The sequence below is a fragment of the Antedon mediterranea genome, chromosome 8, assembly GCF_964355755.1.
Source record: "Antedon mediterranea chromosome 8, ecAntMedi1.1, whole genome shotgun sequence".
Lineage (NCBI taxonomy): Eukaryota > Metazoa > Echinodermata > Crinoidea > Comatulida > Antedonidae > Antedon > Antedon mediterranea.
This window is the reverse complement of record NC_092677.1, coordinates 8,220,069-8,242,808: the sequence shown is the minus strand read 5'-3', so window position 1 is coordinate 8,242,808 and position 22,740 is coordinate 8,220,069. Positions and strand designations below refer to the sequence as shown.

Here is a 22,740-nt window from a genome sequence, read left to right as displayed (position 1 = left end):
CAAACACAAATGAAATATTAATTTGCAAAAATCTGTTTTTCAAAGATAAGGATAAATGTTTATTATAATAAAGCTATATAAATGAAACAAATAATTACAAGAATGAGAGGTAAACCATTATACCTTTTAAAATTAAAACCGAAATTGCACCATAATTAACTATGAAACAAAAAACTACTCCCAACTAAAAAAAAAGTATAAAATAATATGCCGTTTCAATAATTGTTAGGACCAGTAGGTAGGTTGTGATCAACAGACAGAATGCAGTTATATTTTCATTTTACAGTTGATTCACAAGATTGATGTTTAAACATCACATAACACAAGAAACAAGTACTAATATACGGTATATTTATACCCCTTCACTAAACTATAAGTAGATATATTACGTATAATTGTGGATACCTAAATATGTATCAATTTCAATCTTGCATTTGTTCACTGTGTAATTATTGTACAAAATATCTTTAAACATTGTGATTTATATAAATTAAATGAATAACAATTATGTATAATAATGAGCTTGAACATAAGAAAAAAGGTGCATTTATACATTAAATGTGGGTATTGCTTTATCCTGTGCAAATAATTTAAGCATAAATTAGTTGTCTGGTTTTGCCATTATATTATTAATGTATTTTCTTTGATGACAATGTCATTTTGAAATTGCTTTTTTGCTTCCAGTATTTACCAATAAAATGTCACTGTTTGCAAGGAATTGATTTAAAATACAAAATAATAGTAATGATTATGAATAGAATTAATATTTAAAACTGTTAATGATTTCTCTACTACTCATACACTTGCGGACAAATATACTTGAATACAAGGAAGATAATTTTTGTTGACGAATCATGGCAATATCTTATGCTTGAGGAACTGGTGTTCACACCTAAAAATTTACATTTTTATTATAAGTTTTCTTAATCTAGACCTTATGCAAGAATAATCTTCAGTGATCACACCCAACATTTTCTAGCTTTTTCTAGATCTTATGCAAGATGAACTCATGATGGGCGTTCACACTTCCAATGCACACTTGAATTATGTTTTCAAAGTTATTCTACAAGATGTAATGCATGATGGAGGTTGTGATGGGCGTTCACACCTAAAATGCACATTATGTTTCACATCTTGATCTTGGAATTAATTTTGTATACAACTCCTAGCTTATTAGTATTTCAGTGTACTCTTGCTTTTACAAATAGTTTTATCCTTCACAAGTTGCCATACTTAATTGCTAAACATGAAAAAAAAACTACTGATATATTTTTGTGTTTGTTAACTACTGTTAATTACTACATCATGGAATGCAAACAACCTCAGAAGGTAGTTATTATAAGACCAAGTAATCATTAATTTCTTAGTGCTTCATCACCACATTTAACATTCTTAGCAGATAGCATTTTATACATACATACACAGTTTACTTTTTTGTTAATGGGGGGAAGAGACAGGGGGTAGAACTAACACCAGTCTAGTAATTTCAAACACATTTACAACAGCCATTTATAATAATAAATATCAAGCTCGAAACTGTACAATATCTTGGTACAATAATCATTTCTAAACACACTTATTTTTTAATATTTTTTTTTTCCATTTAATAATTTTAAGTTCATATTTTGCCTATAATTACTGCATTATTGTAAGTGTATCATTGTCAGGAATTGTTATTCAGTATGGCGGGTTATGTATTGGTTTGTGAACTTTAATGAAAGTAAAATATCTAAAAGTGTTTTCATGATAAAAAATGTATTTTTCAAATGTAATTTCATGTACATATGAATGCCAGTTACATCAAAATTCTATTTTAATTTCAGAATAAAGAATTGTGAAAGATTGTTATAGTTAGTTTCACATAACCAATTTTTATAAAGACCCCTAATTGATAGTAACACATCTGAATAGGCCATGTATTTCACTGACATCATGACATGCCTGCAGATTGGTCGGTGTCTTTGTACAGACAAATGACTAATTACTGGTGAAACTAGCAACATCCACCACCTGATTGTTGTCCTCCACCGCCAGCAGGTAAGGCTGGATTTGAAGGCGAGTGCTGTGGACCAAGCTTGATTCCATTAGCCTAGAAAAACACAAAATAAAAGTGTTATTTAGTTAAATAAACAGGGTTTGGTCATCTTCTGAGATGTCTGTATCTGTAATACTTGCTCATCTTAATTAAAGAAGTACAAACCAAATAATTCAACCAGGTTTTTGCGTCTATAAGTATATAGGAAGGATGTAACAGCAACATTTCTACCTAGCAATAACATCTGTTTCAACAGAATTTATAACGAAATATAGATATAAATTTCTCTAATATTGTCAATTTTTCCAAACCACTAAAAATAAAACATCAGTTTTATGTATAAAACCAGAGTTATACCTCATTGTTAATATCAAATACTCCTTCCTGGATTTTCTGGTAGATCTCTTTTGCTGTGTTAATGAATGCCTCTTCAACATTTGCAGCTGTTTTGGCTGATGTCTCCATAAAGATCAAGCCATGTTCTCTGGCAAATGCTTCTCCTTCTTCCCTCTTTACATCTCTCCTTGCTTCCAAGTCACTACACAGAAAATATTAATCATTTTTCTTTATGTCAATCTAACCCAACAATGAAACATTGCCACTAACAGGGTGGTTAAAATCTTAATATTAAAAAACTTACATAGTTCATTAGTTTAAAAAATGGTTGTTGACACAGATGTAGTTGACAAAGAGTGGGGGATGGCAGATGTTCTTATTGCTTGGACATTATATAGGTACATTTTATAGCACAGATGTTTTGGCTAGAATTCCAGGTGTTGAGAATACATTACAAAGTATACTATATATTTACCTCTTATTACCAATCAACATAATGACCATGTTTGAACTGGAATGCTGTCTTGCATCTTCTAACCAAGTTGTCAAATGATTAAAAGTATCTCTCCTGTTAATAAAAATTAACTTAAACTAGTAAATACAAATAGCGACATAGTGCTTACAATACCAATCCTAGGGTCAAGTTACATTCAGGATTGTTGCAATGGCTTGTGATACAATAGTAAGTACTTCTGTAATACAAATGCCACTACATTAAAACTAACCCTCATTATGAGACTTGGTTTAGAAAGCATGGATTCCCTAAGCTGTTTTCATTCATATTAATTTAACAGCATTGATATTAATGTAACAACTGTTAGTAAAAAACTAGTAGCTCAAGATCCATGTTTAACTGACCATAATTATTGTGGATTTAATCAACACTAGTAATAATATAGCTGGAAATTATTTAAAAAGATTACTAATTCTATAATGATTATTTAATGGAAAAATATTAATGTGGAATATATTACAGCCTAGAGATACTGCTGGTTGGGGATCAACTTTTACTTTTGCAGGGATTCACTCGACAAAGAATTTAAAAATTGCTATTACAACTCTATTCTTAAAATATTATATGATTATTATACAAAGCTATCAAGAATACAGGTCTTCTACAGGGTTGAAATTATCACAATTGTAATTGTTTTTACTTGGTTGGGAAGCATGGTACTATAGGAAATATGAATGAATATTGCAATAATTAATAATAATTAATTAATTATCAATTCTAACTTGCCTTGTGATGTCATACACTAACAAAGCACCAGCTGCACCTCTGTAGTAAGATCTTGTAATAGAACGGAATGATTCTTGTCCAGCCTAAACAAATTAATTAAATAAACAATTTAAATTTATTTATTTTAAAACTTTACCACGATACTGCACCAAAAATATTTATACAATTATGTACTGTATTCATTAAAGTAATATTACTATTGCTGGATTTTTGCATTACGTCTTTTATGTTCTAGTCTTGTCTAACGTGTGCCACTGTTACTCAAGTGATTCCATTAAATTGTATTGTATTGTATGTTTTATGTAATTATAATGTTAATTAAATGTACAGCATTCTGTTATATGATTGTCTATGGATGGAATATTGTAAGTCATTGTAAACATTAAATTAGTGTGTTCTGAAGATTAAATAAAGTACATTAACCTAATTTAGAAAAAAAATGACTAAATTAACATCGTTTAAAAGACTTCCAGTAGAAGCTTTGTCTTTTATTAGGGATCATGTCAAATTTCATTTAAGCAGGTTAAATGGTATGAAAATGCCATTATTTACATTACTGAAGCAACTGTAGTAATATCATTTTTACATGGTCCCTACTACTATACTGAAATACAGCAATTACTTACTATATAAACAGTCAAAAATAGCATTAAAACCAAATTTCACCAGCTGTTTTTACTGATAAAATGTGCTTTATTGTTAGCATTCAAACACAGCTGACAATTTATATTGATTCGGCATACAAGTACTGCAGTTTATTTCTCACTAAAGGCTAAAGCTTAAAATATTCATAAAACAAACTAATCTACAAAAACAAACCAAACAGTTTAGTATCTCTTATTAATATTAGTCTGTCTAACTAAATATGTATGTATATTATTACTGTTGAATGTAATAATATCATCTAATTAATAATAATTATTAATAATAATATTAAATTATATAATAAATATTTATTTTTTCTTTAAATTCATATATATTTTTTTAATTTACCATGTATGCAAATTGTATATTTTACTAACTGTATTTTAATTATTTATCAATTTTATCTACAATACTGCAATGTATGCATTGTGTATGCTCCATCAATATTTTAGTAAAATTGTTTTTATTGATTATTTTGTCACAATCAAGCATTTTCTTTGAAACAATTTAAGATGTGATGTAAGCAAAGCTTATCAGAAGGTATCTTGGGAAGTACTTACATGTCTGTGAAACTAACTTATAGTAATAATAATGGTTTTGGCTAAAAAAGAATTTGGGCCCAACCCAACCTTATCCACAATCTCCGCTTTAGAAATTATTTTTAAAAATTAATTTTGTCCCTTTTGTTTTAAAAACAAATAGGTTATTTTAAACATTCGTTTCCAGGTCCTACCATTAATAAGTTAAACTTAAATTTTCAAAACCAACCAACAAAATTAAATATTATTTTTAGTAAATATTGGCTTTATTCCAAAGGTCAGAGTGCAGTAAGCCCCTTTCAGAACAACCATAACAACAGAAGCTAGCATACAATAGTTGCAAAAAACAACACCATAGTATTAATTAACGTCACGGTTCAACGCACGCTTGATTAGAAAGGAACTGATCAGAGAATGAATGATTGGTTTTTGTTTATAATGAAGTTAATAATACTCACTGTATCCCAGATCTGTAGTTTTATTTGTTTACCATCAATGTTGATCATTCGTGCACCAAATTCTACACCTGTTTTAGAAAGCCAAAACAATATAAATAATAAATTCACAGTTTAATGAGAATTATTTAAATGTAAAATAATTGTATACTCTAATTATGTTTAATTAAGTTGTAATTGTATAAAAAGAAAAAAAAAATTGACAATACAGTAAACACATTATGTCACTATTTATGTGCAAATGAATTTCCAACAAAGCCTTTGTCTAATCTAAAGAAAACATCAAATTTATTCTACTGCAGTTACAGTGCTTAGTCTTTTATAAGCAATTATTTAGCAATTTTTTTGGGGAATCATGGCAAAAAAAATGTATTTACTGCAGTAAAATACTTTATACATGGTCCCTTATGGTACAGTAAACCACGCAAACTTTGTGAAGTAATTTTGTCAACCAACAGTGAAAACCTTTTTAGTGAAAAGCCATTGTTTTCTTGCTATAATTGAAATCATTTTCTTTGTATTCCTCTCCTCTAAGTAATTGAACAAATGAATATTTTATTACAGTAGTCTTATTTTTACAATCAATATTTAAATGCAATCCATAGTTCAAACCATTGTCTTCTTTATGGTAAATATTTAATATTATAATCACCATATAATTTTGTATTGAAAGTAACAATTAAACCAAGCCTGTGGATTTAAATGGATTGAACTTATTTTGTGTCATTCAGACAATGTTCTTGGTCTGCTCTACTTCCTAGGGGAGTGTTCTGATGCTTCCTGGAGAGTGAATAAAAGGACCATGATCTCATACTGCACATTACATTCTAGTAAGTGTACTCTATGTTATGATGTTCCAAATTGCAGGTGGGGGGAGGGGGGGGGGAGATGTGAAGGTCATGGAATCACAATATTTTCTTCTTCAATGGCTCACCTGTTGTGTATCATCACATGTACTCCTATTCTATTACAGTATACAGTTACCATGGCACACATACTGTACACCAATATATATCTCATCTCCCCTTGATTATTAATTATTTTTTTAAGATTTATCCAAAAATACAGCAAATAACTAGAAATTATACATTACGAAGAGACACAATGAAATTTTATAGGCTAGGAAATAATTACAATTACCATTTAGCTCGACAGTATAGTTAAAAACTGAAAGAACTGCAACATGCAGTTCTTTCATTGTTTTGAAATGAAATTAGAATACAGTTAGTTTAATTAAGTGGCCTACTGTAAGTTACACCAATCAGTTAATATACTACAATTACTAAAAACATTACAATACATTTACTTATTTTACATTGACATTTAGAATTGACCTTTACTGAAGCCTTTATATTCGAGTTTCATATGATATTTAAGGATGTATTTTTAAACATTACTACAATCATGTGATTGTGATGTAACCTACTCACTCACTCTTACACAATACAATACCTACAGCCATAGTAATGTTAATGTATTTTACTAGATAGTAGCATAATCATAGAGCTATCTCCATCGTATAAATATTGTTATATATTTACCATTAATAAAAACCTACATATTTTGGTGGTGGTATTATTGTAGTCATGTTTTGTGTGTCATTTTTGGTGAGGTACTCATTCTAACAGATTTAGCAATTTTAATATACATAGCAGACACTACAGTAATCATAGAGCTACAGTATCTCTTTGATATAATAATTAATATTGTTGTATTTACAATAAAAAAAAACGTCTACATTTTTGTGGTGGTATTGTAGTCATGTTGACATTCAGGTACATATATTATAATTGATATAAGTAATTAAAATCATAGTCGTACAGTTTAATTACTGTACATCTCAACAGTGTGAAATACTTAATGCATGGCTGGGCCTGGATAATAACCCGTCTCAATCACAAAGAGGCAAGGGATGCTGGACTACATTGTCAGTGAGCCAGTAAGTTAATTTGTGGGTTTGCAGCTAGATTCAGCTGCCTAACTTCACACAGGGCTTTTAACACAAACTGGCTATTTACTAAAATGTTGCTTGAATTCATTTCTCACCTATTGTTAAATCATGAACAGGTTGAAACCTCTTATCTGTAAATTGTAGTAATAGGCATGATTTCCCAACACCTGAAAATAGGAAATATTTAATTCACAATAAAAATAAATATGTCCTTTTTATGCAATTAAGTAAATGTATTTATTTACTCTTGTATCATTGCCAAAACTAGATTAACAACAATTTACACTAGAGTATGGCCTACGACAATCAATGTCAGGGTCAGCTACAGTTAGTACAGTATTTGTATAGTTAAAAAAATACTATTTGCTTGTTAAATCCAACATGTTGAAATACCATACAAAACTGTTACAAAAAATATAAAAAATTTGCAGAAATATTTTGCTAACTGTAGGCCTAGAGGAAAGAAAACATGAATATTTCACGAGGTCTATCTATAAATACAATAACAATCTATCAATCCTAAATTGAATGAATAATAAAAAGATTATGTTGTATCATAAATTAAAGGATGTAATGTTTTCTATAATATCACGCATGTAAACACTACACCCATTCATGGAGGTCTATTTTTATACCTCCATGACCCATTCATGGCAAACCTAAACGGTAATAATTTTTTTCAAGCTGGGCCTCTGAGAGAGTGAGCTAGCCTTTTGTGAAACCTGTGTACGACACACTTCTTCACCTGTGAAGTAGGCGTACATTTCTCGATTGATGCTCACTGTGTATGGACCACAGTGTGTCGTGATGTTGAGACGCAACAACCTGGAATTCAAGCACAATTTAACATAAATTTACTATTGAAATACAATGTGCATATCTATCCTTACCTGTGTCCCCAATGATAATATATTTAAATAGGTAAGCGTACGACATTTTAGATGCTTTTAAAAATGAGAATGATTATTCCCTCCTCGAAAAATCCACGTACTCTAATGTCTTTTTTTTCACGGCGACGATCCGATGATGATCGTACATATATGACGTCATGATATACTATTGCATTGTGGGTACTTCACACAACTCATCAAAAAGATACCAAAGATAAAACCCAGTTTATATAATAAATATATTTTAAGTACCATTTTAATATTGTTGTACTGTATAATATCTAAACATAATTGTATTAAGCATACTCACAAATACAAAATATCTCATGTTACAGTAATGAAAACGTAGGCAACTTCGAAGTAATTACGATAATATGTAGTTACTCTTAAAGATGTGTCACCCAGTGGGGGGAAGAAATAATATTATTAATTAAGGGAAAAAAGACTTTGAATAGACTAGGCCATTTCGCAGTTTTAATAAAGTGAATTACCTCTGTAGAAAAAAATGTTTTCACTTATAAAAAGACAAAAAAAAAACCCGGTTAATAACTATGTGACAATTTTTTCAGAATAATTTTATTTACGTAACCGATCGAATGACCGACTGGCCGTTTCAGTTGGTAATTTATTGGTTTCTCATTCAACTTGGGATGCTTGATCTTATCTTCTAAAATTGGCCGATTCTTCCATTATAAATTATAATCCCCTTCTCCTCTCTACCATAATGTACTCACCAGTACGGTCATGAAAAAACACAACATTATAAAACATGCATACTAGAGACACCATTTATTCAACAATACAATAAATGGGACTACAAAAATATATTTCAAATGTTTCGAATGCTAAAATCAGAAACAACTAAATAAGATGGAGTATATTTATAGTCAAAAACGTATAAGAGGCCTAAATAGTAAAACAATAAAATACACATAGTACAATGCAAATTATAATTAGGGTCCATACGTCTCGTTAAGGATCATAAGCAGAGAGAGGGAGATCAAATCAATGAAAAAATGTATTTTAATTTTTTTTTTTCGTTTCCAATCTCGACGATTTTTTTTATTCATCTATCTATTTCTATCTTTACAAAAGTGTTAGGGTTCTGAGTAAATGAATATTATGAATGTCGTTAAAATATTCATTATTGATTGGTAGGCCTAATTATCCTGACTAATTTGAATTAGGCCTATGGAACTTCACCACCAAGAGGCAGCGTATGGTAACAACTTTCTTAGGTTTTTGTCAAAAACCGAGAGTCACTAACATTCATTTTGCTTCATTTGTGTTACCCACGTTAGACGGTTCTTGAGTCGTTGCTTTTTGTGATTTAGACGTCTGTGTCTGATCAATGTTGTAACGTTGATGTATGAATGGGGCAACTGGAAGACTGTAGCTGGTGGTGCTGTGGCTGCTGACAGTCGAAGGTACAAGAGAAGGTACTTTAGAGGATTTCCGGATGAGTTCATTGATGGAGGATAATGTATTAGTATCTGTAAAAAAAATTAAAATGTAAGGATATATTGTGACTCAGGGGGAGAGCGAGAGCGTGTAAGGATCCTCATCTTCGTCGTCACCGTCTTCTGTCAACTCCATGTCATCGTTAATTGTACTGATTTCTCAATAAGTATAATGTTGTAGCTGTATAATTAATTTACCTTGCATGTTAGGGCTGCAAAGTGTTTGTATGTCTTCTTGGACAACATACCGTCTCTGTATTCGCTCTCGTCTTTCTGTTTGCAAACCTGCAGGATAGTTCGTATGCTGTACATCGCTGGTCATAACAGGCGTCGAAAAGGCATTACTCGTACTTTGATATCTTGGTAGACATATGCCATTAGCAGAGAGCAGTGCAGTCAACTCTATTGTGTCTTCGATTGATGGAAAACCAGTCATGGAAGATTGATCAACACGTCTGATCCCCTCGTAATTTGAAGGTGTCTGTCCTTCTTGTCGGTACATCTGATGTGCAGCGCTATGATGAACTGGATAAGGACTGTACCGACTCGATCGCATCGGATGACTCACTATTGGAAGCAAATGTAAAAAGTTTATTTTGAAACAGTTATTGATCAGTAGCAATATATGACCATTTGACCAATCAACAAACCCAATTGAGGTTAAACAAAACATCCATTCCATTTCCCCTATAATAATTCATTCATCATACAAAATTAATACAATTAGATTTGTTTATAGGCCTAGGCCTATTCTCCATCAATTTACCGATGAATCAATCAAGTTCAGTCATCGAGAGACCTACAGTTTAATCTTACCATGATGGATACTTACTTGATACATGTTGACTTCCTTCGTTGTTGTTTGAATTGTTATTGCTCATGTAATATGGATAAACATTATTGTTATTACTATCATCTGTCATCAGCAGCGAATAGACAGCTCCATTTGCATGTTGCTGCTGGATACCTAAGAATGACTGATTATATAAATTGTAGTTTTCATATCTCCTGCTCTTGGTGCCGGTGTTGGATCTGCGTACATTGCAGAGAAGATCAGATCTATTTCTGATAAAATACGTGTGTTGAAAATAATGGACTGCCGAAGAATCATCTCCAGCAACTTTAGAACAAATATTGGTTTTCCGAAATCCATAGAGGTTCAGCTGACGGATGAAGCTGGTAAAATTGGTGGTCTTGAACACTCCATACTCACCCCCACTCAACACCTCACGTTTGAATAAGCCGCTGTTTATTACTACACTGGTTCCTTCCGGAGACCATTGTATAGAACGAAATAAATTGTTATTAACCAACCTCCACAATTTACCTGGAAATGTTGTGGAACTAACGACGAGGCTGGGAAAGTGATTTGGCACACGCATCGCCCCTTTGTGGTCGCGGAATGTCTTCCAATGTTCGACGAAGGGAGAATTGGGTATCCACTCTGCTGTCCGAAGTTCCGAGGAAAGTGTGTCGAACACATCAAGTTCGTTTTGAAGAATAATTGAGTGCGCGTGCTTCTAATCAATTGGTCGAAATGATATGCGTCTTCTGTTCCGGATGTGGTGCGCACTACGCGGAAGTCGCGTTCCTATGCAGTATTCGCGTGTGAAAAAAGCGCATTAATTCGCTTTGCTAAACTTAATAGTAAGTCCCTACTTTATGAAGTTTTATTTTAGTTCTTTAATCTTGATGGCTTTTATTATTATTTTTTGGTCGGCTTAAGCCAAAATGATTTTATCTGTATCATTATTACTTTATATTTGTATGTTATGTTTTCGATTCTTAATTTACTAATTTTCCAGCCTTAGTAATTAATATATAAGGATTGTATTATTGTATTCCAAAAACAGAAGTTAATTTCAACAAACCTCTGAAAATAATAATATTTAGCGATCTTAACAGGCGCCCCCTGGAGGAGACCAATTAATCGCTATCCAAACAACAAGTATGGCTGCTTTTGGTGGAGATTGCTTTACTTGTGGTAGAATCCGAGAAATATATTTCATTTAATTATGGCATCTTTAAAAATGACAGTAAGATCAATTTGTAAATTAATTTTAAAGTTTCTAAAAGATGTAAATATATACTATATTGTATAGGTGTATTTGTATTCTAGGCGCGAGAGGCTAGGCCCTACCTAGCTCAGCTCAGAACGGCAAGCAAGAAGAGTGCTGGTATTTTAAGCAAACAAGCTATAAGGTGAAGCCGTGAGTCGCGCCCGGAGAAGGCCTCCTACGTAGAGCCACTACGACGCGGACGGTGGAAGTGCGGCATAAACCGGTAATACTAATCTACGCCCGGTAGTGCCCTATGATATAACAAAGTATCAAGTACATAATGTTATAATTTATTACAAATGCAAGCCAGTTTAAATTAAACGCCGTGGTTAGGATTCCGGCACCGGAACTCAACTGCCCAGCGTTAGGGATTCCGACACGCTATTGCGCATGCCCAGAGCGAGGTAATCGGCGACTCTATACTTATCAACAGCGATGGATTATTTCATAGCTGCGCCACACGGCGAACTAGCCTAGATGCCTTCTAATATGGGATCCACTATTCTAGGCTAGGGCTACCAGTTAGACTACGTGACCAGTGGGCCTATAGTATTTATTTTGTAATTAAAAAGTGGTTGCTTCATTCATATATAAAATTCATATCATTATGAATTATATAATTACATGACTAGTTTTATGATTTTTCATAACGCATTATACTGTACATATACAACATGCAATCACAAGTTGATTTGTTGACGGCAGCCACCGCGTGGATGTGAAAAAACTGTTCGGGAAGTCAGGGTCGCAACGCTAAAAACAGCATTACGATTCTTAGATAGATACTGATACTTATTAATATCATTATAATTATTTTAACGCGTGGCGTAGTCATATTTTAATTATTAATTCATGTATGGCATAGGCCAAGTTTCATCCATCGCTCTCTCGCTCGCGCAACGACTATCTAGGCTACAGTAAATCCCTATAACACTCCGACTCTCCGTGGTGTGGCACTATTATTAGTGCAAGCTATAATTCACTTCCCAGAGCTCTGGGCATGCGCAATAGCATGTCGGATTCCCTAACGGTGGGCAGTTGAGTTCCGGTGCCGGAATCCTAACCACAGCGTAAATTAAATCAGTAAAAATACTATTAATAATTATTAGTATTATTATGTGATGATTAACGAGTTAAACATCGAATCACACTTTAGGCTCTTCTGAATAAACATAATCAGTATTTTGTTTTGTATTTTGTTTTTTTACCTTAAAAATGTATAAAAATACAATTAAATCTCAAATATATAAATATAATGTTAGCATGCAGTGTACTCAAATTTAGAGCGTAGAGCGTTGATCATTGAATAGCAAAAAATCTTGCCACTCTCTCATTTAGGTTTACATACATGGTGTGTTTAGTTAAGTGCCCTTCAGTACCATCATATCTTATAATAAAATGTTGTGATATTTATAATCATATGGTCGAAGTTATAGTAAGGCCAAATAAATACAATTGTTAGTTTTATGTCCCCTCCCTTATCACATTTTGGAGCCACATGATTTAGGGTAATATTTTTTTCCAAAAAATGTTAATATTCAGTTTAAAAAGAATTGATTGCACAGATTAGTATTTTCAATTTGTCCATCAACAAACACTGTGTCTCATTGTGATCATCAAGTGTTCCTACAGTAAGTGTGTAAACAGTTACGTAACATATCACAATGACTAGTATACTATATCTCCTCATCAAGAAATAAATCCAAATTCTTTACGTGAAATTAACAGTTTTTTATTTAGCCTGAAAGCACTGAATTAATAGTACATTCTTACTGTAATATAATGTACTGTAATTACTAATTAGAAATGAAATTCCTCATATTAATCTATTTTGTTTTATGAAATCTGTTCCACAAATGACTTTTTACCCAATAATTAACAGGTAGTCAAACAACAATTTGTTTTTTAAATAAACTTACCAAATGAATCACTTACTCTACACGGCACGAGTCAATCACTTTTATTTGGTTTTGATGAGTTAAGCTGTAATAAGATAGACATTTCGCACCAAGTATATACTCTTAATCTTATTGCTACTGTACTGTAGGTATCTCAGGGAGTCTGACAATATCTGGGTTACTGGATAAAGCACTAGTCTAGCCCAAGACTATTCAGTGACTGTTCTGTCTAACTTAGCATGTTAATTAAACCGACTTTACATAAATCTTTGAATTATTCACATTTGTATATGACAGCAATAACAAAAATTCAAATGCCTACAGTAATTCATCACTTAGAATGCTGTCACATTTGATGACTTTACCACCAGAATAGTTGAGATAATTGATGAGTTTTTCTGGTTTGAAGTATGGTATGAAATGTAGTATTTTAGTTCTTGGCAGGTGATTCAGATGGATCACTCAGTCTATGTTGTTATAATGATGTGTGACCTTGAACATATTAGGTTTAAACATCTAAAAAAATTATGAGTGATGGGGATTGCAGCTGTTTTACTCATATCACATGAACCATGATAACACTATGAAGATGAGCATTATTAACAGTTTATATGCATTTCATTTTGCAGCTTTCCGAAGAGACTAGCCATTCAGATGTCGAAGTACACCTTTGATTTGCAGGTAATGTTTACAATGTTTTGCTATGTTCAGGGTCGTATTCACATACGCGACTCTATAGTTCACTATGTTGGTCTGTCGGTCCGGTATCACTGCGTTTTAGCACGTGACTTATGGCTGTTGGCCTTGTTTTTAATCGGTGCGCACTAACCTAATGATATTAATAGTCTAATCAAAAATAGATGTCACAAAATAGTTGACACCTGTACTACAGGTATTAACTATACCTGTACCTGTATATCTATTACAAAATCATTTATATCAAAGTTGAATTCTTATTTTGGTGAACAAACTACTGTAGATAAAAGGGTAATAAATAGAAAACAAGGCCAACAGCCATAAGTCGCGTGCTAAAACGCATAGTGATACCGACAGACCGACATAGTGAACTATAGACTAAAAAAAAATCAAGGTACATGTATAGTGAACAGTAGAGAAAGTTAATTAAATAGTACCTTTCTGAGTGTGTGTACTGTATAGTAATTTAACCATTAATTAAAATTTATTTCTATTGTCATAGTTATGATAGCGTAATTCATATTTTTCCATATATTCTGGTAAAATCTCTTGCATCAGCCACTCATATTCAGAAAATATTGACATTCTATTTTTGTATTTTACCAGGCATTTTGAAAAAAAAAAAATCAAACATGTCTTTTGAAAATTACTCCAAGAAGAGGCCATTAGAAGATGATTTTGATCATAATTCAAAGCCAAGGATCGATGACTTTTGCAGAAAGAAATTTAAACCCATTGCTCCGAAACCCACCTTGAAAAAAGACCAGCATCAAGCAGTGGTGTTGGCGACACTGCCTGTTAAAAGTTCCTTTCTGGAAGAGAATGATGGCTGTAAGTTTAAACATGGTGCAGCTCCGGATTCGGGAAAACAAATGTTATTAATGTCTCCACCGCATATGCATGTAATGTCAAATCTTCCTGTTATGTTACATACACCAACGTTGGTTGCCATGAACAGTTGCAACACTATGCCTGTTCTTGCAAACTATTCATTTGTTATCCCTGTTGGATGTGGACATTGTAACTGTGGAAAGTCAAATGCACAACCAATTATTTGTACAAAGCCAACTAAAAACACCTGTCATTGTCATAATGAACCATGTTGTAAGAAAGACATTGAGAGAACAGATTGCAAATCTTGTGACTGCAGTTCAAATAGAAATTGCTGTTTAGAAAAGAATAAAGATGGTAACTATACACCTCCTTACAAAGGAAAATCTGCACAAGTTCCTATCCTACCACTAAATGCCAGTCTTCCATCTAACATAAAAGACATTTTGAAACTAAGACCAGAGAAATATAAGTATAGTATGTTGCTAAATAGTCCAGGAACATATAGTCAAATTGCAGAGAAAACGGCACGACAGAACAACAGCTTCCATTTAATGAATTGGTCAGTTGCTTCTGAGAAACAACTTGCTACTCCGGTTACATCAAGCTGTGAATCTTCACCGCATTTTGCACGGTTTTCTTCCAGTGTAGCACCTTCCTTGCATAGTAATTCAATGGAATCATACAGTAGTAAACATTCCAGAAGCCATAATCTTTCTTCTGCTGCACCATTATCTAAACCTACTTCTGTACCAACACATGTTCCTGCTAGCGATTTGTCTTCAAATTCCACCAAAGAACGAACTGTTAATCCACCAGATCACCAATCAAAAAGGTGCGAAGTCGAACCAGAAAAAATTTCTTCAAAAAGTGTAAGTGCGTCCAACAGAAACACTGTAGCAGAGAATAGAACACTTAATTCAATGGATAGTTCACCTAACATTTCATTTGAAACACAAATAAATCCAACTAATAATTCTTCCCTACCACCCGCACCTTCATCATTGGTACCTGTTACTTGTTCCATATCTTCAGCTGTACATGCAAATATTAGAAACAATTTCCAAATTTCTCAAACTGTTCCTTCTAATCAAAGATCTGCATCTACTGTGGAAAAATCACATTCTCAGAAACCAAAAAAGACATCATCAGTTGAATTTTTGTCTGTGTCTTCAAGGGCTGTTGCTTCCATGCCAGAAGAAAGAACAAGACCTGAAACTGAATGTCAAAATAGAGTCAATCCATCGCCGCAGCCATCTTCCATCAATGGTAGAACAGCTGCTATGCAGTCACATGCTAATACTTCAATTACCACCTTGCAAAACACAAGAATGTCTGTATCATGCCCGATGTCAAATGACAATATCGTTTCACCACCTCCTATGCAACGTTTAAGTCATAAAAATCCTTTACCACCGCAATCAGTAAGACCAATATGTCATCAAACATCAGTAGTGACTCCAACTGAAATAGTTGCTTCTGAAAAGACATCTGAGCAAAGCGGTGCTTGTGGTGGCACATCTGAACATTTTCAAGTATCAAACAGTACATTAACTGGAAGCAGATCTTCTACAAGTACAGGTCGCAATCTATTTTCCAATTCAATTGTGAACACATCGTCCAGTACAGTAGGGAGAATTGATTCTATTCGTGACAGACAATATATTACCACCACATTAACTAATTCAAATAATACTTCTCAAGCAAAAACGTCTGAAAGGTTAACAACAGGAATTGCTGACACAAATTTTCAAACAAGATCACGCACGTCTGAACACTCTTCAGCACCAACACAGTTAAATTCCTCTGCCGGTCACAATGTCTCCTTTGAAAACAGAGGCAATAGTGATATGATTTTTAGTGGTACTGGCTCAAGTATAAGGAATTTTCCAATTAGACCAAATGAAGAAAGAGGATCAGGAAGTTCAAACAACCGAAACGTTATCTGTCCACAAAGTAGTTTGCAATCTAAAAGAACAACAGAGTATTTGAATAGACCTCACAGAGAAAATGTCGAAAAATCACCACCAATGAGAAATTGGTCACAAATGATTTCACAGGCACATGGTAGTAATATGGTAGGCAGTTGCCCTAGAGACTATCCTTCCCACACCCACCAAAGAAATAATCTGATAGCAACTGCTCCTTGGACTGATATTCACAGAGAACAAAATCATACAAATACAACTTCAAAGAATACTTGTAGACAACCAAATTATGTAAACCAAGATCTTCCGACACCAACATCAAAAGGTCAACTTAGTAATAATTCTGACTCAACACATTCTGGAACGGTACAGTCTAGTTCAACAACAATTCAGACAGTTCCTTTGATAAGCAACTTACCTTCCTCATCATCAAAATTTCCATCAAATAGTGCAATAACAAAAAAATCAAAGCCTCGATGTCCCTTACTAAGTCAAGAATCTATTACAGCGTCAAATGAATCAACATTAAATACTCAACCTCGTCAAGTCGAACATTCTCAAAATATTAGAACATCGTGCAATGCATTAGGTTCTCATACACCTACAAGAGTCCATGGAAGTAGAGTTACAGACAGAATTTTACCTGGAATGAATAAAAGACTTTCTCACAATCCCTTGGTACAAAGCCATCCTAATGCTACAGAACAGCAGATCAATCAACCAGGTGTTTTAAACCATGCTGTTTCAGATCTAAACTTAAGCCTTCAATCTCGTAATCCTCCTCCCCGACCAATGTTATACAATTTTCCACATATGCTAAACAGCCAAAGTGATGTCCCACATCGTTTTCCATCGCCTGGTGGACTAGGCCGACATGCTTTTGCAAATCACCACATGAGTCATCTACAAGAATGTAACTTATCAACTCCTCACACCACTCCACATCCGTCACTACATCAGCCAAGTTCAAGACATCTTCTGGTCCCACCTCCACCATTTAGCACTATGCACCGTTCTTTGTTTATGAGTCCTAGTCCACATCCGCCTGATGTCAATTTGATGTCACCAAGAAGTTTTCCCAGTACGCACTTGCATGATAATTTACTGTATAGTCCAGCTAGTATTCCTAGACTTCCTACAACACCAAGTTTTTCAGACCGTCTTCACAGTTCTTATCCGTTACACTATCTTCCAGAGGATCGAACTGATTCTTGTTGCAGTGGAGGAATAAGAACATCTCATTCTCCAACAACAAATAGCTTTAATTCACCATGGCTCTTGTCTTCTCCTTCAAGGACTTCAGCTCAACCATATTTTCCATCTCTTCCAAGACACAACAGTTTTAACAACCTTTCGTCGTCTCAAGATTTTAATGGTTTTGGCAGTTCTCTCAATATGAACAATATATCCTCGCTGCACCACATGCCTGGCTGTCGTTCAGAAATGAATATCCAACATCATTCAGAACCTTTACACATACAAACAGATATCCAAGCTGAAAGGGATGCTACAGGATCCTCCCAATTGTCGCCAATTGTTACACCACCGCCAGCTGCAGAGACATTAAGCAGACGACCTCTTAGAAGTACTTCCTCATCAGAATCACTCATTCATCCTTTGATTAACACAGCTTCTGAGAGTATTGCTAATCTTTCTGCTCGTCGAAACCTTATTGCAAATCCAAATACACTTTTTCCTAGAAACACATTGCAAGAAAACCAAATGACATGTCCAACAATGAGAAGGAGATCTTCGGAAATTCCCCAACTACCAACAAGGCGGCCTTCATCTGAACATTGTGTTAGTCGGAATCAAATTAACACTACAGCTCTAAATCAACCTTGTGATAAGAATAGTGAAAAAAGTAATAGTACCACTGCTCCAATTTCTTCAGCAGTTTTGAATGTTTCTACAGCTAGTAATTCAACTAGTAGACAAATAAGCTCTGTACCGACTCCATCAGTTCAGCCCCCATCAGTTCAGCCGCCATCAAATACTTCCTTGCCAAAACCATCCAACCAAGAAGCATCATTACCTGATACGCCTTCTCAGGTAATGCCACCATCTCCAGCCACACAACGAACAAACAATAAGTACTTACCAATTGATGAAAGTAATCCTGTAACCTCACAGGCACCTTCCGTGGCGCCTAGTCCTACACAGAGCGTGTCTGACCAACCTGTTAAATTCAATGGTGTAACACTTCAGTGTAGTAGACAGATTCTCTGTGAATCTGGTAGAACTGTATTATGTTGTTGGAATTGTGATTTCCATACAGCAGAACCAAAAAAAATGCATCGGCATCAAAGAAAAGAAGATAAACTGATGCGCTGCCAGCTATGTAGTTTCACAGGCAACTCCAGATGTAATGTGGATCAACACTTTAAAGAAAACCACTTGGGCAAGGATGATCCTTTTACTTCAACTGCATCCTGACATTAAGTGAGTATTGCTCATAGTGTAAAGCTCTATCTGCGCTATGTGACAAAAAAAATGTGACCAGCCCATATATAAACATGATGACGTCATATCACTACCATATTTGGGAACATCACACCCTTTTAGTCAAATAGTTTGATAGTGTAGATAGAGATTTATGCTTTCAAGCTTATTTTTGGTTGAAATGAGAGTCTGTGGTAACTGATATCCACTGTATTAAGCTGAGTCAGTGACTTTCTAACTTATTAACAAAATGTTGTGCATCATAAATACTGTGTAATATTAGCCATTTTCCTTTTATTTTGCTCTTTTTCAAATATGGAAGAATTTCTTTTCTCTACAGATGTTCTCTATTCGATACAGAAGAGGAACAGTTTATGGATGCAATAGTATACAATAAGACAGTGTGTGTATTTCATTCTCCAGATCAACGTTATATCCTTATTTATGAGGTGACCAGAATAATTATTATATTAAACAACATCCTTGTTACTCAGGTGGTACACAGTACCATAGGTCACAACATAAGCCTCATAACAAACTTACTTTAGATGAAGTAGTGTTTAATGTTAATAAGAAACTGTAGTCTGTAATATTTTTACATAACCGTGATGATGTTAACTTACAGAAAATATATTGGCTCCGTGAATTTACTCTAGACCTTTTTTAAGATGATATCAATTCCAACTTTACTTATGTATTATGAATTACAATTTTGTTTAAAGTATAGTTTAATGTCACGTCGCGTAGTATTAAACTTGCAGTTTATCAATAAGTGCAATATATCTAAACAGCAAGTTTTTGGTTGCAAACATATGGATTGTAAAGACATTTTGGTATTCAGAAAAAGAAGAATGGCGTCATCAAGTTACTTCATTTTTTTTTACGCATGAACAACTGCAACACATCCACTAAATTCTTGTTCACACATATGTTTAGCGATTAAATTAAACATACTCAAAAGTATTGAATTAGCAACACTTACCCCACATAATTACCTATTATTAGTGCGTCGTACAAAACAAACCGTTGTACAGTACTGTGCGGTACATCATTTCGTAAAATGTGGAGGAAAGTCTAGTGGATTTTCCACTAAGAACAAATCGGAAATTATACATTTTCGGTCATACATATATGTTTTTTTTCATTAAATCGTATTTTTTGCGAACGCAGTCTTGAGATAAACCGAGTATACATCGGGCTGAAACGAATCCACCGATTTAGACAGTTTTTAAAATACTACTAAATTTATTTTACTTTCGACACGAAACTATAAAATAGTATTTTCTTACTTTTACCACGGAGAATCCAAACTTATTTCTCCATGCATGTCGTTCTTGGTGTTTAAAACGATAGTGTAAACATTATGATACCGGTATAGATGCTGACAGGCAACTATGCATACATTGCATATTATAGTCTACACTATAACTGCATTCAATTGTGTTAAATTGTTTGATATATTTATTAGTGAATGATTATAGTAAATGATTACTGTACCATAATTCAATGCTTTATTATATTTACGTATAGTAGGCTTATCATTAATGGTTGTTATCTAAGCTTATCCGTATGGTTATAAGGATTTGAAAGCAACCATTATACACTATTGATGGATCGAGAAGAAAACATTCACATTATGTCATATAGTGATATCAAAGTGTTAGCTGATACAGGTTATCACGTAAATTGGTAATACTTTATGATTGTTCATACAGTATTTTTATTTTTTTTTATGAATATACTTCTATAGTATAAAAATAAATTCCAAGCGATAATGGTTAATCGCTGAAATGGTATTTAGGTAACCTCTTTCACATTATCTCCAAGCAAAACTCTGGAGTATGCACACGTCAACACATTCGCACACACCGGCGTTTTGTTTTGTATGAATTACACCGTGGACCCAGCATGTGAGAGGTATACAGACTCTAAACGTTGGTGTTGTATAGTGTCCGATCAACCTCGGGCGAACATCTATTTAATGGTATTTGCCATTAAATAGCAACATACATTCACGCTTGTTTTAAATTTCAAATCTCATGTGTTTGATTGATGTTGGGAATAGTTTAATACCATTTTTATTTGATCGCTATGAATAGCGCTCCAGAGTTGTATTCACGGTGTTTGTGAAAGGGGTAATATATAGTATTTGGCTTGTGATCATTTACATTAGTAAACTATTAAACTGATCTTAATAAGTTGTGTATATCATAAATCATTTACTTACTATATATATACTTAATAATAAAGTACACTACACTATCAAACTTTAAGTGAAAAAAAGTGATGTACCCATATATGGGCATGATGATGTCATATCACTACCATATTTAAGCACATCAAAGTTGTTTCATAGTGTAGACAGAACGTTATAAAATTTGCATCTTCTTAGATTAGTTTGATTTCTGTCATGATTAGATTTGATTGAAAAGAAATTATATACGGGTGAATTAGATGTAAATACAGATTTCAATTATGCAAATATATTTTGTGCAAAAAATGTCTATTATTAATTGTTTCATGTAAATGTATTTGCGAACGTATTATATTTATAAACGCTATTTAAAATGGGGCTTTTGTTGCAAAAGTATCGCGTGGAAATCCACCTAAATTCGTAACAAGTAAATCTTCTTGTAGTGAGGTCCGAGGTACACCAAGGTATCTACAAAATAAACTAAAATTCAACAGAATGTGTTAAGGTTGTCAAGGCCAATTGAAACGGACTATAGCGGTAAGCGGAAAACAAAAGAATAGAATCTACGTGATTTCTTATGACCGTCGTCTATGTAAATTGATCGTCTGAAGTAGCATAACCGAAACGTCGAGACATAATGTCAACTTTAAAACGTATCGCTTGGAAAGCCGATGATATTCATCGTAATCGACATTTCACAACATCCTCCAGTAAAGTAAGGTGTGTGGTGGTACACATGTGTTTCCTAAGAGAAAAAGTAAAGTTGAGAATGTGTCGATGCTTCAGTTCCTATACTATACCTGCTTCAGCAGTAGCAAAAACTGTAAAGCATTCACGGCTTCAATTGATTTGGAGACACACAGTGTACCTTAAGTCTTACTGTGTATTGGGCCAATAGTTTGGATCACCAGGGAAGAGTGACTCTTCCCTGGGATCACGGCCTCTCCCAACAATTTCATTTTACATCTATACAATACAAAAATGGGAGTGCCTTTTATTTTCCCACCTGCAACTTAATTAAGTGCTTTGTAATTACGACACTTCGGCATCTTTCCAACAGTACGCATCTGTTGCCTTTATTTTGTTGATAATATAATCATTATTAATATTGTATTTATTGAAACACAAATAAGTGATTTA

General features: G+C 33.6%; 3 protein-coding genes across 4 annotated transcripts; 1 reads left to right on the top strand and 2 right to left on the bottom strand.

Annotated features, from left to right (window-relative positions):
• Positions 1 to 33: 33 nt before the first annotated feature.
• LOC140056178 (ras-related protein Rab-2) lies at positions 34 to 8,216 on the bottom strand. The gene is made up of 7 exons (XM_072101469.1): positions 8,092 to 8,216; positions 7,297 to 7,368; positions 5,254 to 5,321; positions 3,612 to 3,694; positions 2,847 to 2,939; positions 2,393 to 2,573; positions 34 to 2,089 (listed from the first exon to the last, which is right to left on the bottom strand). Exons 1-7 carry the CDS (start codon positions 8,135 to 8,137, stop codon positions 1,994 to 1,996), a joined length of 639 nt encoding a protein of 212 aa, XP_071957570.1. The 5' UTR covers positions 8,138 to 8,216; the 3' UTR covers positions 34 to 1,993.
• A 684-nt stretch (positions 8,217 to 8,900) lies between these two features.
• Positions 8,901 to 11,018, bottom strand: LOC140056828 (uncharacterized). The gene is made up of 3 exons (XM_072102322.1): positions 10,384 to 11,018; positions 9,750 to 10,118; positions 8,901 to 9,584 (listed from the first exon to the last, which is right to left on the bottom strand). The coding sequence occupies exons 1-3, from the start codon at positions 10,931 to 10,933 to the stop codon at positions 9,361 to 9,363; spliced, it is 1,143 nt and encodes a 380-aa protein (XP_071958423.1). The 5' UTR covers positions 10,934 to 11,018; the 3' UTR covers positions 8,901 to 9,360.
• Positions 11,019 to 11,489: 471 nt separating this feature from the next.
• On the top strand, positions 11,490 to 22,631 carry LOC140056174 (uncharacterized). 2 transcript variants are annotated; one of them, XM_072101463.1, is made up of 4 exons: positions 11,490 to 11,587; positions 14,139 to 14,190; positions 14,812 to 19,406; positions 19,747 to 22,631. In XM_072101463.1, exon 3 carries the CDS (start codon positions 14,838 to 14,840, stop codon positions 19,398 to 19,400), a length of 4,563 nt encoding a protein of 1,520 aa, XP_071957564.1. In that variant the 5' UTR covers positions 11,490 to 11,587; positions 14,139 to 14,190; positions 14,812 to 14,837; the 3' UTR covers positions 19,401 to 19,406; positions 19,747 to 22,631. The 2 variants fall into 2 exon arrangements, with proteins under 2 accessions (XP_071957564.1, XP_071957565.1); XM_072101464.1 differs by lacking the exons at positions 11,490 to 11,587; positions 14,139 to 14,190 and having other exon boundaries at positions 14,706 to 19,406.
• Positions 22,632 to 22,740: the final 109 nt, after the last annotated feature.

Excerpts from the sequence above, each read along its gene's own strand:
- LOC140056178 (XM_072101469.1), bottom strand. The coding sequence starts at position 8,137 with ATGTCGTACGCTTACCTATTTAAATATATTATCATTGGGGACACAG. Across the intron at positions 5,322-7,296 it reads TGTTCATGATTTAACAATAG|GTGTAGAATTTGGTGCACGA; the intron begins GTGAGAAATGAA and ends TTTCTAAAACAG. Across the intron at positions 2,090-2,392 it reads TATTTGATATTAACAATGAG|GCTAATGGAATCAAGCTTGG; the intron begins GTATAACTCTGG and ends GTGTTTTTCTAG.
- LOC140056828 (XM_072102322.1), bottom strand. The coding sequence starts at position 10,933 with ATGCGTGTGCCAAATCACTTTCCCAGCCTCGTCGTTAGTTCCACAACA. Across the intron at positions 10,119-10,383 it reads AGGAAGTCAACATGTATCAA|TGAGTCATCCGATGCGATCG; the intron begins GTAAGTATCCAT and ends TGCTTCCAATAG. Across the intron at positions 9,585-9,749 it reads TTGCAGCCCTAACATGCAAG|ATACTAATACATTATCCTCC; the intron begins GTAAATTAATTA and ends TTTTTTTTACAG.
- LOC140056174 (XM_072101463.1), top strand. The coding sequence starts at position 14,838 with ATGTCTTTTGAAAATTACTCCAAGAAGAGGCCATTAGAAGATGATTTT.